The sequence below is a fragment of the Cydia splendana genome, chromosome 20 (assembly GCF_910591565.1).
Source record: "Cydia splendana chromosome 20, ilCydSple1.2, whole genome shotgun sequence".
NCBI classification, from domain to species: Eukaryota; Metazoa; Arthropoda; class Insecta; order Lepidoptera; family Tortricidae; genus Cydia; species Cydia splendana.
In genome coordinates, this window is record NC_085979.1 from 13,471,288 (window position 1) to 13,491,247 (window position 19,960).

The window sequence follows — 19,960 nt, forward strand, 5'->3', positions numbered from 1 at the left end:
CATTGTGAGTTCGCTGTGATAATGACTCAAAAAAATTAAGTATTTTAATTTTACATTTTCTAAGCTTATGAAGCCTATCGTGAGGTCTACAGCTCGCAGAGCCAATAATTATTTAATTGCTGGCGTGGGGATTTTAGATTAATATTTTGAGAGAAAGAGTAGAATCCTTGGTTTTGAATTATCAGCCCGGAATCACGAATATCTTTGGGATAGAATGGCGCTTTGGTTGATTGGAGGTCTTGGAAACTTGGTCCTAAAGGTCGGGGGCGTACTAAGGATACCAGTGCTGATAGGTCAGTGAGGTTATGACTGACGCAAAATATTTGGAACTTGGTCTTAACAACCTACCTTGGGGTACCTCAGCGTCCTAATAGCCGGGTAGGCCGGAGGTTCTTGTTCCTCCAGCCCGTACCAAGGATACTGGTGCTGGTGGACGAGCGAGCAGTTGTAGCTGACGTAGAGCAGCGTCTGCGCGTCGGGACTGAACCAGAGCGCGCGCTCCAGCCGCAGGACTTGCGTCTCGTACAGGAAATCCGGGACGCCATTGAAGATCACGCCAGGAACACCTGGAATCAGGAGGTTTTTTTTCAAATTGCTTTCTTGCTTTTCTTTGCTGACCGTTACTTTTAACCTCGACTTTTGGTATAAAGAAGCGACTCGAAGAAACGCGCGAGAACGCAACTCATATTAACCGGGCTGGTATTCTGTAGTTATGAAAAAATTGTCTTAGTTACCGAAGACAATGTTCAATGAACAATATTTTTTCAAACAATAACAATTACAATAACCTGCACACGACAGCTTTGCTGACGCTCGAGAATCCACCACGTGTGGTGGCGTTTACTTATTTAATTCCAAACGAAATGTTGATTTCGAAGTTGGCTCTAGTGTATCTTTTAACCGCAAATCTTTTAGTCCTATCGTATACTTATTAAGATTCTAATAGAATACACTCCGTTCCAATCCACAAAGTTTCCGCTTATCGCCTATTTGGCACCTTTACAGTTCGTATCGCAAACGCCGCAGCCTCCACACGAAGTCTTCACGCCTTACATAATACAGTTGGCGGGTCACAGGCTTTCTAGGAATTCAGAAGTGGGTCACCACGTAATCACGTCTCCGCTGATAGTTTCTGTTTAAGGCTTGGCTACGCACGAATGCGCTCGGTGTGGGATTTTGCATAATTCCGGAAAAGGCAGTTTTCCACTTCCTTTCGTTTATTTAAAACCCAAAACCCTGCATAAAGTAAGGTTACACTGGAGTAACCTAAAATGTGAATATTTTCGCGGTGCAATGCAATATTTTAGGCACCTACGTGGAAATCTATATCAGTGAAAGCAAAATATTGATTGCACGGTTCAATGAACTCGTTCACGCTGGCTCTCAATATACTTTTCACCTCAGCAGCTCGAACAAGGGTACTTTGCTTCTTAAAAACAGTGAGCAAAATGCGATTTTGCTCACTGAGTCATTTTGTCTCACCCAGTGAGCAAAATCGCATGACTGAGTGAGACAAAATGACATTCAAGTGACCTTTATAGTCAAATGTCATTTCAACATGCGAGGTCTAATACAAGTTCGATATACTTGGGTTCTATTATCTCTGTCCCTCTAGGTATGTTCTCACTGCTTAGGGTGAAAAATTTTGTGTACTACACGAGATCAAAGTTATTTACATCTCGTGCGCTTTTGAATCCCTTACTACGCTCAAGATTCTAAATTAGATTCACTCGCTACGCTCGTGAATCTATTATAGAATCTTTCGCTTGCACGGGACTCAAAATAAGCACTCGAAGAAATATCAAATTTTGATCTCTTGTTGTACAAATAACTATTTACAAATATAATATTGCGAGTGAAAGTCGGAATAATATATGTAAATTTACAGTAGGTACTCTAAATACAGCTTCATCCCATCTATTATATGGAAAGCCTGTTGCCGAGATAGATGTCGTGCCTATCGCAGATATATGTGGGTTTATCGTGTTCTTTGATGTGAAGCACTCCGGACGATGACGTTGATATTGATGTATTGTTGTTTACTCTAAGATTTTTCCCAGGAATGGTTGCCTGGCAAGCTTTACTTTAAGCTGTGAACGTGAAAAGAAGAGTTGTAAACTTAGCAAAGCAGTACCTACTGTAACCGATTTGCGCTATTTAGACTATAGACTAGAAGAATATTTTTAAATGAAACAAATATCAAGAACTGGTTAAAACTGGCTAACTAGAAGAATATTTTTAACTGAAACAAATATCAAGAACTGGTTAAAACTGGCTAACTAGAAGAATATTTTTAACTGAAACAAATATCAAGAACTGGTTAAAACTGGCTAAAAATGTTTAACCCAATCAAAATAGAAATAAAGAAAACACCTAAACAATACCTCCCAAAAAGTACTCAAAGTACTTAAACAAAGTTATGAATTTATTCCATATTTACTCCATAATACAGACATTACACTTATCAATGTTCTTAGCTAAATGGTTGTGTTTAAGTATACATATTTAAACTTATACACATCTCGTTCACTGTGGATAAAGTAAACGACCTCTTGCACTTGTCAGAGCGTGATGGATGATGATCCACAACCTTAAAGAAAATCGACTTGCTTTTAATCCACCAAATTTTAAAGCACCACTTAAGCGGAGCGGAGTCTTGTAAAAATACAAATTGCAAAGGCACTTGAAAATTTAAACCGCTTTAAGGTCAGCTACTAAGTGTCCCGCTAAAAGCTTCCTGTTGACATGACAAATAACGCGTCAGTCAGACCACCACTCAGTGCTAGGAGATGCGCTAAGTGCATTAGTGTAGGTACACTGAGTACTGCGGTGCTTACTACTAGCTTAGAGGTACATTAGGAACGGGAGTTGGCTTGTAAAGTTATTCGTGAACTCGACCGTACACTGAGTACTGCGGCGCTTACTTTAAGGTTGGTACAGCCGGTACAGGGTTGATAGGATGTTCTGGGCGTATTTCTTGAGAGCTTGTAGCTTGAAAAACATAAGGAAATCTCTTCTTAAATCATTTTATTGTAAACACACGACCAGTATGTGGATCTTAATGTAGAAATCACATTTTATCTTCTTCCTCGTGTTGTCCCGGCTTTTTGCCACGGCTCATGGGAGCCTGGGGTCCACTTGACAACGAATCTTCAGAATTGGTGGAGGCGAAAGCGACTGCCATCTGACCTTCCAACCCAGAGTGTAAGCTAGGCCTTATTGGGATTAGCCCGGTTTCCTCATGATGTTTTCCTTCACCGAAATTGAAAGTCGCACGCCCTTACCCCTAGGCCACCAGCGCATCTTAATGTAGAACTCTACTGACCATTATTGGTGATCCGGCACACCAGTGTTTTGAGCACTCTGGGCTTGTAGTAGATGTCGTTGTCATGCACGAAGACCAGGCTAGATCCAGTAGGGGACCATTCCGCGTACTGCAGGAGCGGCGCTGTTCGGTCATCCTCGACGGGCGAGATAGGGATCTTGTTCCTGTCAATAAAACTACAATTCAACTACCTGTACACTTGAGCACATTATACGAGGGTCAATTTTCAAATAGGCATTTTTTGCTGTCCCACGGTTAAAACTCGAAGTCCATAGGACTAAAAGACTGGGTATGTATATATTTTCATTCAATGTATTATAAGCTTTAAAAATTATGCACAATTGTACCTAAAATATTATTTGTTTCTGAGAAAATCGCATTTCAAGTTCCAAAAACAGCGAAATTTTTCGCGTGTCCCAGTGGCGGCATAGCGCAATAAAAAAAACATAACTTTGGATGTAGGCAACGTATTATAAACAACTTTGTATTTTTATAAAGAGCATTTTCTAGAGAATTGATTTAATCGTATTGGTAAATTAATGCGTTATTTAATAAAACAAGGAAAGCCTTTTTATCGCTGTCCCGCGCGGCACCTGTTTGGTTATGACTTCAATATACCCCCTATAATCTTCTTTGTCTATTGAATAACGGTTAGATTAAATTTCCGAAGCAATAGTTGGGCATCGGTTGACATTGAATGTGGACGCGGAAACAGTTTAATTTATTTAAAAACAGGTAAGAATCTCTTTCGATATATTTTAGTACGACTACAATGACATTTGTATGGACGCTTAGTTGATATAAAAATGTTTATTTTATAATAATAGTTGCAAATATATTGTTAAAATATATAGTATAATAAATAAGTGAATCGGTTGTATTGTGTAGGAAATATCGCTAAAAATATTATTGGCGACATGTCGCGACATTTGTATGGCGACATTTAAACGGCTATTTTGACCGTAAAAATGTCGATTGTGGCATACATAGTGTCATACAGATGTCGAGAAGGTGCCATACAAATGTCGTCAGGGTCTTATAAATGCAACAAAAAGAAAAAAAATTTTAAGTAGGTTTATTTTAATTTTGGTTTAGTTTGTAAATCTTTAATTCATAGTTAGTTTTAATGTTTTTTTTCTAAAATTATATTAAATGTTGTTATAACTCCCATGAGATTTACACATTAAAAATATTTAAAACCGGACCACTAATATTGATATATTATAAGGCTCCGTTTTTGTTGCCAAACTATTAATTTTAGTACCCATATCTATTTTTTTAAACTACCCAAATTCGATGAATTAGTTGGCCGGTTAAATAAGTACGTGCCTTTGCAAAGTAGCGGGGTACTACCACCACTCTTAAGGTAACATTCCATTTCTGACCGCAGCTGCACTACTGCTCCGACACGTCGATGTTATTGTCAATTTCCATAGTAAAATTAATGACATTGACAAGACAATGAATGACAACAGTTGTGCAGCTGTCGTTGGAAATGGACTGTCGCCTTTAATTGTCCATTGTTCGCGTTTTGAAAACATAATTGCGTGTATTGGTGTGCGTGGATATTGTGCGTGTTGCGTGTCGGACTATTGACAATAATCTTATACCTTTAAACAAGCAATCCTTGTATATTAATTTCTTGATATATATATATATATTTCGGGGATCTCGAAAACGGCTCGAATGATTTTATGCAACAAAAATAATAAATAGTGGCATATACATGTTAATACTGCCATACAATATCGAAAAAATGCCCTATACATGTCAAAAGCGCCTTACAAATGGCTAAATAGTGCCATACAAATGTCGATCTTTAAACGTCCATATCTAGCTAACTATAAAAAGTACAGAGGTGCCTCGTACAGTATATTTTTTGTTGTTAAGAACCGTTCCTAAAACGATGATTATAAATCAGATTTTTCAAAAATAAAAAAATGCCATACAAATGTCGAAAAAACACCCTCTTCAAAAATTTACCCACGATTGGATTTGGATGTTTTTTGCAATGGAAGGTGATTTGGGACATTGGATGATGATATCGATGATTTAATTTCCGAAAGATGCAAGTTATAGCTCATGGATCTACGAGTAGAGTCTATAGGCGCTGGAACAGAAACAAATTCTGAAACCCCGAAGACAAATTCTTGGCCTTTTGCTTAGCAGTGATCTTTTGGGTAATATGATTCATTAGCTTACTTAGATTTTAAGAATTTGTGTGTATGTTGAAAATAGTTTTTCCAGATAAATGTATGCTATAGGAAAGCTGTTTAGTTTAGACCTAAACTGTTAATGACATATTCTTCTGGACTGCACGCAGGTAGAAGTATACAGGCAAAGGTACCGTACTAGGAACAGGACTAGGTCTCCGTACACACTATAGGAAGTATTAGCAACCTGGAAACCTGTGGACCCTGTGGTTAGAGTAGCGCTACCTCGTTCTTCACGCAAAATAAGGACAATGGTTGTCGACTCGATTGTTATGTTACCTGTTGATGACGTCATAGACGTGGTATCTGGCGAGCCTGGCGTGCCGCCAGCCCGGCCTCACGTCCGACACCAGCAGCACGAACTTGAGGTCCGCCGATACTTTGAAGTCTACGGCGTTTAGCTCTCTCTGCAATAAAAAACGCCCCATTAACGGTTTGTTAAAAAAGTTTTTTTACACAAGTTTTTATCCCTGACTATACTTTTCTTTCAACTGGCAACTATTAATTACTGAGACTGTTGTTTTATCTTAGAGTGAATTCGCACCTCCTGTATCCGTCATCAGATGAGCTCAATGGTACCATAATATTACATTGTCGCCTAATTTACCTACCTACATATGTAAGTGAGTCTAATTTAGTTCGCAAGATTTGCCACGAACACACATACATACACCGCAAGTTAAATAAAAGCTTGTAAAAAGTACCAATTCGTCAGCAACCGCTACTTAATTATTTGCGGATAACCCTTGCCAGTATAGACTCATCAGCGGTTTATTAAAAATAATGGTCCCTTGTTGAGTTAAATTGTGGGAGAACGAATATAAGTAAATAACCACATGTAAAGCAACTTTGTTATCATTGACAACTAATAATAATGTATATAATGTAATAAATACTTAGCTTAAGAAATACAACAAATATTTGCATGCTGTTTGTGGGCGGTTGAATTAGGAGAAACTTTATGTATATACTCGTATAACAACTGTAATCTGACCCTATTCACGCAAATAAATAATTTATGATTTATGATTTAACTAAGGGTCGGTTGTACCAAACTGTTTGTCATCGTTTAAGAGTTAATTTTATTGTATGGAAAGTTTCATAGTAAACCGCAGCGGCACGCCGGGTGACGTTGATCAGTCTGTCAAGTGCGAATGGTGCAACTGGCACTAAGTCTTGAGAATTTTCAATCGAACTGTCAAAGACCACATTATCCTAAAAAAACTTTCTCTACTAAGCGCTCGCAAACCTAAAAACCCTTTGATCGTCGGTCAATCAAGCCAGGGAAACAAATCGAACGAACAATTCTCCAAATAGTTCTCGAGGGATAAAAGAAAACGCCGAGAATAGACTCGTCCTGTGCAATAAAAGAATCGCGCCTATTGAATATTCGAGGCAGTTTGAAAAGGGTGAGTTCAAAGGTAGACAGATTATATAATGGGTTCATTCAAATGTGGATTGGACGGATGTCTAAGAGATATGTTTAATAATTGAGCGATAAAAATGGCAAGGATAAGAATGGTTAGATATATATATAACCACCTAGTTGTCACTCTGTTAGGTAATATATCCGTAAGGCTCGTGATTTGCCCAAATTTACTGTCATATATAATTCAGGTATCCGTAAAACATGCTCCAGTAGAAAGCGAAATTTAGTAGCCCCGTCAGAAGCAATTCAAAGTTTCCTTAAATTTCTTGACTTCACGCCCCCGCTTAAGATTTAGTGTAGACCTTTACAAGATCGCAAAATTTCGTGTCCGTGTTACCTTGAGAGCGCTCGTGGCCTAGCGGTAAGAGCGTGCGACTTTCAATCCGAAGGTCGCGGGTTCAAACCCCGGCTCGTACTAATGAGTTTTTCGGAACTTATGTACGAAATATCATTTGATATTTACCATTCGCTGTTCGGTGAAGGACAACATCGTGAGTTGGGTCGGCAGTCGCTTTCGTAAAAACTAGTGCTTACGCCAATTCTTGGGATTAGTTGTCAAGCGGACCCCAGGCTCTCATGAGCCGTGGCAAAAATGCCGGGATAACGAGAGGAAGAAGAAGTACCTTGCGCGCGCATCACACAATTTGGTTTAAAATTATCATAACAATATACTTACACAGATACCGAAAAACTTTGCATCTCAAGTGTAATTAATTCACGACCTTATTCCATGGTTCATAAGTATCGAATTGCCACCAACTGAGGACAAAACGACCTGAATATCGCCCCAAAATCATGTTAAATTTCCATACTTATCTTACAAACGCGTTTGTTTACGAAATACGTAACTTTTTCTGGTTGGGGCGGACTTTGCAGATTTCTCATGAGAATGTTTTCTGATTTGTCTTATAGTTATACCGTTAAATGGGGTGAGTAGGGATTACGAGGGCAGTTGGGTTATGAATGGGGTGAGGAGGGATGACAGAGGGGTGAGTTGGTTTTTACAGGCTACTGCTACGTTAATTATATATATTCTAATAACAAATCAAGCTATTATAATGTTCATAATCCCAAAGTGTCGATCCAACAATTTTCAAAACTAACCTTAGTAGGAAATCCCTCCTCACCCCTAGTACGGGGTGAGCTGGGAATTCTTACTATTTCGTATCTTTAAAGTTATGAAATGGAACTACACAAAATCATAAAAAAATTAAAATTCAAACAACCGGAACATTTATTATGTATAAAAATCAGTTTGCCACATGTAAAAATAAAGTTTTATAGAGGTTTGAATGTCAGTTTTGTTCCTACTCACCCCATTTTACGGTACGACTTTATTATTGGTAAAAAGTAAAATAAGGACTGTTAGGGTAACATTCCATTTCTAACCGCAGCTGCATTACTGTCAATTTTACTATGGAAATTGACAATGACAGCGACGCGTTCAGTACCGGTAGTGCAGCTGCGGTTAAATATGGAATGTTACCATTAGTGTTACTTCGAACTTTAGATACGACGTTAAGCAAAATCTACAAGGTTGACAACGTACAATACAAAGTAATACATATGAATCTGAGATGGGTCATGCAAACTGACACGTGGTAGCATTTACGACAACAGGAACGCAATTTTGTATAGAAATTGTCAGCACTTATCTTTAAGACGAAACAGGAGCTGAGTTTTAAATATTTTAGGTAAATATACCCGTCTCGCTAACGGAAGCGGCACCTAAAAGTAGTGCGATAAGGACAAGGCGAAAAATCCTGCGTAAAAATCTCAAAAATCGAGGTTTCGTACTTCTCTGTTTCCTCTTCCAAAACTTAACCAATCGTAACCAAATTTGGAAATATAAATGATTATGAAATTATCTGTGTCGGACCGTTTTGTTTTTTTGGCTAATTGATATCAGTTTTGAATGCCACGCCTCTCATTGCGGCATAGTCAATTAGGCCATTTTGGCCATTTTTGAAGGGCTCTAGCGCCTTAAAAAACAAAAATATCAAAAAAAGCAAAACGGTCCGACACAGATATTGACAATATTAATCTGTGTTGAAAAAATCATTGCTCTAGCTTCAAAAACCACGGAGGAAAACGAGGAGTACGTTTGTATGGAGAAATGACCACTCTCGTTGGCTCTTAAATTCCGTTGTATCTTTTGACGTTTACAAGTTCTTGTATGTCATTTGAATATATATTGTGCTCGTTTTTAAACAAGGTTGTGTTGAAATATTGGCAATGGATCAAACGAAGTAAATGAATGCATGAAAATGCTATTGTGTCTGAACTCGGTCGAGGCTGGAGATGGGATGTTTTATTTGCACGATTCGTTCAGCTTTCATTCAAGATTCAATTTTAACAACATTGTGGAAAGCAATCTTAATTTATGTATATGAAGTAGACATTTATTTCTTTTTAAAAGTATATTATTCAAAGTGTAATTATTATTGGTATGAAAGACAGTCATAGCTGGTCAAGTTACTAAATTTCGTGTTTGTAGACTTACCTATTCCATTAAAATCGGTTTAGCAGTTTAATCGTGTAAGGCCCACTTGCACCATTCCACTAAGCCGGGGTTAACCGGTTAAACAGTTAATCCAGTGTCAAATTGTACTGGTAACCATGGTAACTCCAGGTTCAATCGGTTAACCCTGGGTTAGTGAATTATGGTGCAAGTGACCCAAAAGGTAAAAATAGATAGGTAATAGACAAAGCGGCTGACAGATAGAGTTATTTATAATATTAATTGGAATAGGTAAATTAATTTTGTATCAAGCAGAAACGTCTGCGAACTGCGAAATTAGAAGGGGAGAAATTTTTCTGTCTTGGGTGGGACTTGAACCCACGACCACTGGATCACTAGTACAGTGCTCTGCCCTCCGAGCTACCAAGACCGTCCCCAATACAATGGGTACAGTATTGGCAAAGACATATGTAACTTCGTATAAGATGAATAAAGTCTAAGGAAAAAACGTGCCTCGGAAATCAAGAAAAAGTCATTCTCGGATAGATGGCGCACCCATCTTTGGCCTATGCTCGGCTAGATGGCGCGACGACACCGTTTCATATTTAACAATTTTAACACATAGATATTAGTGAATGAACATGGGTCAAAATGATATAAAAATAATAAAATAATTTATCCATATATATACATTTTTTTGATAATTTTATACGTTTTCGTTTTGAGTTTTAGTCGTGTGTCGATAGATGGCAGTAAATTTACTGTGACTACAAAATTTATTATGACAGGACTCCTCTATACTATCTATTCTCTTTGGTATTGGGTAATATGTGTTCAAAACGCGAAAGTTATAAACATTGGTATTGGGTAACCCTAAAAAAATGGCGAAATAAGAACATTTAGTCCATATTTCAAGCGTCAATAACATGCAATACAGAAAATACAGCCAAAATACGAGCGCCCTTCACGTCAAGTCGTCGAAAAACGCCCAATAATTCAACAACAAACAATAACTCCTCCGTTTTATACATTTCTGACAGCGTGTCAGCGCGCCATAAAAACACGTCCCCCAAACACGCCAATCTACCCCCAATATTCCGGTAATAGGATCCAATTTCCCTTGAAAAGTTTAGCTAGGCACCGGCTGCCGGCGATTTGTCTTGTTTTTTACCGTTTTTCCTGAAGCCTTGCCTCCGGATATAAATATAATGCACGAAACGTTCGGATAAGTTGCGATATTAAAAGGCAAGTTGGACTGAGTTGGACCCTTAGACCAATAAAAAGGTTTGCAAGAAAGATGAAAGTCTGAGTGGTTAAAATACTGTTAAGTAGTGTCATAACCGAATAAGTGTCTCTGGCGATACTTTAATGTTTACAAACTCACTAGCGATCCGCCCCGGCTTCTCACGGGTTAATAAATTACACACCTAAATCTTCCTCAAGAATTATTAATAGGTGAAACCCGGATGAAAATCCGTTCAGTAGTTTTTGAGTTTATCGCGAACATACAAACAAACACACAAACAGACAGACGCGGCGGGGGACTTTGTTTTATATTTAAGGTGTAGTGACTTATTTATTGCCGACTGTGGATACCATCGAACAACTTGATTTCTGATTCACTGTAAAAACCTTTTCACATTTACTGCGTCATCAATAAACAAATAAACTTAAAAAAAAAGAAAAACCGACTTCAAAAAGGATAAAATAAAATATTATCCCTTTTATATGATATGTTTGAAGCCGATGTCGATATCGTGGCAAGTAATACGAAAAAATTCCGTTTCGTAGCGAAACAATACCTAATGCTTTCTGCTACGACGTAGTAATCGTAGCGCAGCATAGTATGGGCCGGACACTATCATGAAACTGACATTAATTTGAAAAAATTACGTTTTTAGTGATAGTGTAGGGATTGTCATGAAGGAATGACGGCAAGTAATGAAGTGTATTTTAAATAATTGCCGTCAGTATTGGAGTTATGTCAAAGTAATGATACTAGAAATGACATTACTACTGACAGTGAATTGATTAGAATGATGGAATCAGAAATGACAGAAAGAATGATGGACGATAATGAAGTTATCAAACATTTTTAATATTTTTGAAGTAATGACAAAATAATGACATTATACTGTCATGATAGTGTCGGGCCCGTATATGATATGTACGGCCCGATTTCGGTCTGCCAGTGTAAAAAGTGGAGTTTTTGGTTGAAGAAATGTCACTTTTGACAGTTTTGACACTAACAGATTAGTATCGTATCAGTCAGCCATGTTATAAGCATTGTTCGAATAGGGCCTATTGGAGCGTCATGCGATCGCAAAACGCACTGTGGGTCGCGATAAGGTCGTCACATAACAATATTAAACATGAACTAATTGTGAAATCTTCTAATTAGAACATAGACTAGGAATCCTCTAGACGGAGTTTAGCGCAATTATTTTATGAAACCGCTGCTGCCAAAAATACGGGGGAGCGGGGGACGACGTGAGCGAGGTTCCGTGCCGTGATTGGTCCGTTCAAAGACACGGACGTCACACAAAGACACTTTCGACTCGAAAATGGAGTAAAACTACCGTATGCGTGGCAGAGAGCGTCGAGCTACTATGCTCAGTCTGGAGGATGTTTGTCTGTGACTTAGAATATCAAGCGGGCCGCAGCGAAATTAATGTTGATGATTTCTCAAAATGTTGTTTTTATTTTGAAGTGAAAACTTCTTTAGCGGCGCTGGGCACTTTTTGAGGCGGGGAAAAAATGATAAACTCGAGACAGCGTAAGGCGATCACGTGACCGTAAGGTTTAGATGGCCTCTCATTTAGATGGCATTTAAATCAATAAAGAATAACTCAATGACATTACATGAAAAAGGTTCTAATCTTGTACGGGTTGAAATACGAGGATCTCACAGTTACATTCTAACTTTATATCACTCAAATATAATTCAATAAAGCTACATCTTGATGAAATCGCTAATAAAAGTGAACTCTAGTACTGGTGAATGAAACTCAAAATATCATGAATATATTTAGATGCGAGGTCTGCAAGGTAACTTTTTACAATTTCTATTCGAATTTTAAACAATTAACGCTACAAATTTGAATCTCTAATTTTAAACAAGCTCACTGACCAGCAATTTCGGAACTTAAGTTTTTCAATAGAAAGGAGGATGGGTCAATTATACATAGTGCTGCAGACATTTTGGACTAGTCATTGAGTTTTCACTTCTGTCGGCACTCCCGGAGTGCAACCCGTTGTTTTTTTATTGACCGAAGCGAAGCGAAGGTCTACGTTTTGACTCGGGCATTTTGCTTTCGTATGTCCGGATGTTCTCCTCTACAGGTCGAAATTCTTAACCGATTCTCGTGAAATTTTGTGACCGAATTTTATGACTAAATAAAATTTTTTTGTCAATCCGGTTTTTGGAAATTTTTAAAAATGGCGGAGTCGTGATACCTGGCGCCTAAACAAATAGTCGTATCGATATCATAAGACTTTTTTCTTTTTGAAACATGTTTACAGAGTTAATAGCAAAAAATGCAGAAAAAAATTATCGCTGGTTTAGGCGGTATTTAGATATTTAATTTTAACTAATTTTAATTTGAGAAGGAGTAGCTAAATTTCGTCAACCCATCTAAGAACTATTTGGCTCAGTTTGTAAACGTTCGCTTTTTCTGTTTGCACAGAGGGTCTGGGTTCGATCCCCAGTAATTGTATGCTGGGATATTATAACTTTTAACATATATATGACATTTTTTATTCAGGGAAGTAGCAAAAAGATCTATTTCTGGCATACCGAATTGTTTAACGATAATCTTGAAAGCGGAATTATTTAGTTCCCATTCGATATCCGAGTGAGGACGACGCGATTCCGCGTCGGCCACAGTGTTATCTACCGATTTAATATAAGAGGCGTAAACAATAATATTCCGCGCCTCGCACCACTGCCAAAGATGCCAAATAACTTTTTGTATTTTTTTACACATAAATTTCGTATTGTTTTTCTTTAATTTACTATACACCGTGTTTTTATTGAATTCCGTTAACTTCGGGGTATAGTTAAGTACGTTTATAAGAACTAAATGGCATAGTTAATTTTCAAAAAAAAATTTTTTTTTGTTTACTTTTTTGTTTTTTTTTTTGTTTAAAAAGTAATTAAATGTAGCATATAGCGTTGTTGTAACACGGGCATTACATTTAACTCAACCAAACAATTGAAATCTGTGACATATCAATGTCATTTCGTACATCAATCGACCGAGATTGTACTTAAGTTTAGTAGCAAATGTATAAACTCATTCTAAACACTAATCAATATGTAAGCCGGCCCTAAGGCAAGTGTACACGCTTGTAGAGGCCTTATTGTAAAAAAATAAATTATGGATTATCTCCGAAATGGACTTAATTAGAACATCGGTGTCTTTGAGAAAGTTACTTGATTTAAGCTCAGGAATGCACCCTTGAAATTAACGGAAATCAAAAAAAACACGGTGTATTTAAAGCTCTTAGCACCATGTTATTTCAAGCTCTGCTCGCGAGGTCTACAGCTCACAGAGCCACTAGTTTATTTAGGTAAACAAACAGCCTCTACAAGTATTACTTACTAAACTAATTACTGTAATGTGTACAATATGTGTGGCCCACATTGATATTATCCTTCCATGAGCTGACTGTACTGGCTTCAACCACAGAATAATTAATAGTACTACCGTACAGAAAGGAAACTTCCTACAAAAACGAAGTTTGACAGCGGTTCAGGGTCGAATCATGCTGTCCCTTTCTAATATATGGCACTATCCCTTTCGGCTATTTAGGGTTGTCAAAAATAAAGTGATTATCTTATCTGTGGTCCTGCACGCAAAAGGAAGTCAAGTGGTGCCAACCCTAATAATTGCTCGGAGCAATGCTGAGCCGAGCGCAGCCGAGTTTGACCGAAGTCAGGAGTTTCGCACCCCTGCTTCAACTTAAAGTCACGTGCGTGGGCTACGTGCAGGACGTGCACCTGCTGTGACGCCGATCTAAACAATTTGCTATTTAAGTTTACAAAAGCCCTGGGTTTCGGTAAAATCTGCCTTAAGACCATAATAATAAGAACTAGGCGAATGCATTAAAGCTGAATTGTCCTGATAAATGTTTTTGTGTCGCTTTGTAGACAAACGCCAAACAAAAACTTTATAATTTAATTTTGTACTAACGAAACGACTGATTCTGTGCTTCGGACTGTCTGTGCTACACAGCCTTTTCCTTTTTTAAATAAACCTAATTAAATCAACAACTTTTCACTAGTCACTAGCTTTTCGGTGACGGAAAACATCGTGAGGAAACCTGCATACATCTGCGAGGAAATTCAAAGGTGTATGTGAAGTCCCCAATACACATTGGGCTAGGGTGGGCCAAGCCCTCTCGCGCAAGAGTGGAGGCCTGTGCCCAGCAGTGAGACGTACATAGGCTGAAATTATGATTAATTATTATTATTATGTCAACAATTCAAATTTCACCTTAACCAGCCTATAAGGGCTCTCTTTATACTTCAAAAACTGACGAGAAAGTTGCATTTTGTCCACAACAGTAGCAAAGTAATTAGATGCAGTGTTGCCAACTTGGCATAAATGATGCCAGAACTGGCATATTTTCACTCGCTATGGCACCCAATTTTTCCATTTAGCATCTGGCATATTTTTTAGCATAATTTAGTCTCAGCCAAGTTTGCACCAACTTGGCAGCGACAATATGCGCCATCGCCTTATGTGGTTCATATTTTCATATGAATTTTGAATTTTGTGGGCGGATGGACGTCGACGGACTATATTCCGTACGGAATGACAGGTGCAAACGAGACATGGATAGTTATGTGACTAGCGACGTCCTATTCACACCTGTCCGTCCGGAAACCGAATGAAAATTGCGTGCGTCTGAGGCCAGCCTATATAGCCAAACAACAGCAGACTCGTAACCGTCGTAACTATAGTCTGTCAAGCCATTTCCGTTAACAACTGTGGCAAATTTAAAAAAAAATAGGCGAAGCATTATAATCCCATAGAAAATTTGAATTTCGCGCCTTTTTCTACTGACAAAGTACGGTGTTTTTACTGAATATTTTTAGACACCATATTATTTTAAGTCTCTATTTTCAAGTTACACTTTAGCATTTTTTAGCATATTTCAAAAAACTTTGGCATAATTTTGGCATAATCTAGACATTAGTCTAGCATTTTTTCAAAATTCGAGTTGGCAACACTGATTAGATGCAAATTTTGAGTTGTTTCCTTATGTTGGCTGGTTGAATTCGCTTTTAAGTGTTAATTTTAATGATAAATATTAAATAATGTTCATTTGGATTTGATTTGTGGTATTTTCCTCGCGTTGGTGTTGTGGTGTTTCACTCGGGAACTTGAATTACACTGATTCTAACTTTTCGAATTTCAATTATCTGATCTGTCGCTTGCTCGGGTATCAATATTAGCAAGAGAGGTTAAACAAAAACTTTGCCTCCTTGTAAAACAAATAAATATTAACATGATTTCAAATTACTTTCATTGACTGAAATGGAGTAGGACTGATGTTGATATCTAAATTGATTAACTGAATACTGGGGTGGTCCAAAAATATGAATTGATTTATATTTAGGGAATGCAAATCGGTTATTTTTTGTATGGAAATAACCGCGGTTTCGGTTAATAACCGATAATTTCCATACAAAAAATAACCGAAAATAACCGATTTGCATTCCCTATTTATATTCCTTTTCAACAAGGTTACATAAAACATCTCCTTACCAAAATTATGATCAAATAAAACATCATTTGAAGGTCGCCACAAATTAAACATTTCTAAAAAATATTTTTTATTTAGGTATAAATATTCTTAGAACGGATAATTGTGATATGAGAAAATTGTTGAGTAATTTCCTTGTTTTTGCCTTTCACAGCTGTGTAAAAAATATCACATGATTCTTGGACCTGCCCTCCCCCATCGTGATCATTTGTGATATTTTTCTGAACTTTGTTTCGGTTCTAGGTAACTTACATTGACAAATACCAAGATAAAAGGCAGGTATAAGGCGATCCCCTGAGGCGTTTTCACAAACGTATTCATTTTCTCGCATTATTTGCCCCATAAATCCAGATACGTTTGTTGGCCTTAGGAAAACGATCCGAAGCCGATCATCACACCGTTAAATAATAATTAAGCGTAGCCTAAATAATTTTATTAAAGAAGACAATTTCATTCCTTAAGTCCATCCTTTCCATCCTTCGTCAATTTGTCATTAAAATAGTAACCCTGAACTTAATGTTATTTTTTAAACTCCGCTAGCCACCACTAGGATCATAGAAATATGTAAACAAATAGAGTTAGACCAAATAAAATCTGCAGATATTTTGATAGACCACGCAGTGCAAGTGTTATTTTAAACGTCAAACTTCTGTGAAATTATAACGTACAAATAACACTTGCTCTGGGTGAGCTATCAAAAACGCTGCAGACTTTTCTTGGTCTAACTCTAACCATGTGTATCGGTAATTAGACTTAAAACTATTCGAAATAATATCGTTGGTCTAATGAATATAATAGTAATATTATTTAGGACTTTTCACACCTTTTGGGATCTTCCAGAGGCCCGTTCTTCTTAAACATTCAGTTTGTGCGAATAGTTTTTGTGTCTCATAAAATATAAATTTATCCTTAGAATAAAATAGACTAGAAATAGTTTAGAAAGAATAAGTGCCACGAAATTTAGGAGTGCAAGATTTTCAATCCCTAGACTTTTTGAGCATCTCATGCGTCTCGGCACAGTGTAAAAAGTAACAGTGGTCCGACGGTCTTTGACGTGTACTGAGCTACTAATAAGCGCGCGCGACCCCCCCCCCCCCCCCCTACTCGTCGAATGACTATAATAGACTTTGGTCTCGGTGTGAGTGTCAGTCTTTCCATTATTCGTAAGATAAAAGTTCCGTTCAATGCTAAGTCGATACCATTCGTTCAGGAACGATCTTATTGGATGTTTACTGCCGATCGAATGGATTCTCATCGGCCCGCGTGAATATCAGTAAGGTCTAGAACTCTAGACGATTGTATTCTGCAAGATTTTTTTTAAAGGTGTATGTGGTCAGTAAATCCTGAAATATTTCTATTCCGTTTTAATGTATTGATTTTGGCATTAGTAGGAAAGAGTCTGAATATGATGATATTTGTAAACAATAAATAAACCGATTAAAAAAAACCGGACAAGTGCGAGTCGGACTCGCCCACCGAGGGCTCCGTACTTTTTAGTATTTGTTGTTATAGCGGCAACAGAAATACATCATCTGTGAAAATTTCAACTGTCTAGCTATCACGGTTCATGAGATACAGCCTGGTGACAGACATACGTACAGTGGAGTCTTAGTAATAGGGTCCCGTTTTTACCCTTTTGGGTACGGAACCCCTAAAAAGAAAAACCGACTTCAAAAATTATAAAATAAAATATTGAATCACCTGGATCCCATAACTGATCACCACAGCAATTATTTACAATAATGATACATGCAAAAGACTCGTCGTAAAATTACAGTTGAATTTCTTCAAATCTCTTCCTACAATTCAGATATCATAAAACATTCTAAATCGGATCCCTTTGTTTGACATACTTATTGAATGTCATAACGTAATGATTGTCAGATTATCATTAGTCATAATTCTGAAACCGTTAACTTTGCAGGATTTTCGTAAGGTTATTCTATAGATAGGTTAAGCTAGGCTTGTTTTATGGCAATCCTGAAAAGTCACGCGTTCTGACAAAAACCAATTTATGACTAACGAAAATGAGGACAAACAATACATTATGACTTAAAACTTTATGGGAAACAATAGAGACTCATTCTAAATATGCCACTAACATCAACATTTTAAATATTCTTCTCTAAATGTTCTGCTTTTACTCGTATTGTTGATATTTTCGGCCCTTGAGCCGTCTATCTTTCTCCTCCACCGGCCTCAGAAATGGACAAGGCTTTTCAATTTCGCCCCGACAGTTTACCGATGGCTGGCGTTTGTACGAGCACTCTATTATTGGACCACTCTTTTACATTTCTACGCAAAATTACTTGAGTTAGAACGGCGACAACAGAAAAAAACCTTAGAAATAGCTATCTTAAATATGTGTGTATATGTCTGGTGACAGGCGTCTGATTTTTGCGCATTAGTTTCTAGTTGAAGTAGTAGTTTCAAGTAGCTTGTTTCAGCTCATAAGAACATCTTTGAGAATATGAAATGAGAATAATAAAATTACAACTCAAACCTTTTTACAATTACCATAAAATATCCAGTTTTACACAAAGGATATCTGATTCGGCGCCTTACCTTTTACTGTATTACAAGAGAAATTAATGATTATGCAAACATCGAGGAATCCCTCGGTACCGAAATGGACCACCATTATACTCTAATTTCCTCCTGATGGATCGTGCTGGCAAACTTTCTGATTCCCCCGCTTTCGACGTGATTTTCAAGGATTTTGGGAACAAATCACGTATTTTTTGCTCAGTTGAATAACGCGCAATGTTCTCGTACCGGATTATAAAAAAATCGAAACTGAGAAATAAAACAACAAGTTTGCATTGCTACCATAGTCTCTAAATATTCCTACTTCCCTACTTATTTAATATTATAAATGCGAAAGTGAATCTGTCTGTCTCTTAGTTACCTTTTCGAGTTTCAGGCATAAATCGTTGAACTGATTTAGATGAAATTTGTTTTGGAGAACCTCTAAGTTTTGAGTTACTGAAAAGGATAAAAAGATAGTTTTTATGATACAAGTTACTTACAAAAGTGGAGTTGTTCATAAGCAGCCTCGTGGTGAAGTTGCGTACGTTGAACAGCGTGAGCCCGCCCCAGCGGTCGCGGAACACCAGCTCCTCGTCTGGAACAAGCAAATGTAGACTTTAAACTCTCGCGTTTTGGACACATATTTCATTACACAAACGGGACTACCGGTTGGAATTTAAAGTAGAAATAATGAAAGTATATCGCGGTAGAGCCGTTTGTGTAATTAAATAAGCAAATATAGACCTTATCCGTTAATTGGTACGGAGCGTGGCCAAGGCGACAATCGTTATTACAACAACAACAACGAAAAGTGACAAATGTATCGAAACGAGAGATGTGTTCAACTGTCGTTGTGTTCGAATGACGATTACTAAGCCCACTCACTGGTCAATTTGTTCCAAATAAACTTTTGAACATAGTAAATTAATTTTGATGCGTCTTCTACGTGCAGCTTTGTTTAATGTAAGTACCTTGAAAGTCCTGTAACTCTCAAGTATTACGTATTTTGCTTGTAAACTTATACAGAAGCTTTATTCCAGGAAAATCTGCAAAATGATGGAGTGACCTTCGTAATACTTTGGGAGAGCCCGTGATGGATCGCTCACGGTTAATAATGCCCAACTTCCTCTAGGCAACACCATATAACAAGTGCAAAACAATTATGGCAGATGCCCAAGTTAGTGTAAGTTTTTGAACCAGCTACCCCAATATTCGTAAGTACATTTAAT

General features: G+C 37.5%; 1 protein-coding gene, 1 long non-coding RNA gene and 1 other non-coding gene across 5 annotated transcripts in view; 1 reads left to right on the forward strand and 2 right to left on the reverse strand.

Annotated features, from left to right (window-relative positions):
* LOC134800592 (uncharacterized) overlaps window positions 1–19,960 on the forward strand; it is a 165,365-nt gene that overhangs the window by 11,371 nt on the left and 134,034 nt on the right. The window lies entirely within an intron of this gene.
* Window positions 1–19,960, reverse strand: part of LOC134800535 (inactive dipeptidyl peptidase 10) — a 460,887-nt gene that overhangs the window by 11,308 nt on the left and 429,619 nt on the right. For all 3 annotated transcript variants that reach the window (XM_063773017.1, XM_063773018.1, XM_063773015.1), the window contains 4 exons: window positions 19,232–19,326; window positions 5,818–5,945; window positions 3,326–3,489; window positions 349–566 (listed from right to left, as the gene is read on the reverse strand). In XM_063773017.1, coding sequence (XP_063629087.1) covers window positions 349–566; window positions 3,326–3,489; window positions 5,818–5,945; window positions 19,232–19,326 — 605 coding nt within the window. The remainder of the gene's footprint in view (window positions 1–348; window positions 567–3,325; window positions 3,490–5,817; window positions 5,946–19,231; window positions 19,327–19,960) is intronic.
* On the reverse strand, window positions 9,786–9,858 carry Trnat-agu (transfer RNA threonine (anticodon AGU)). The gene has a single exon. It is a non-coding gene; the product is annotated as a tRNA-Thr (tRNA).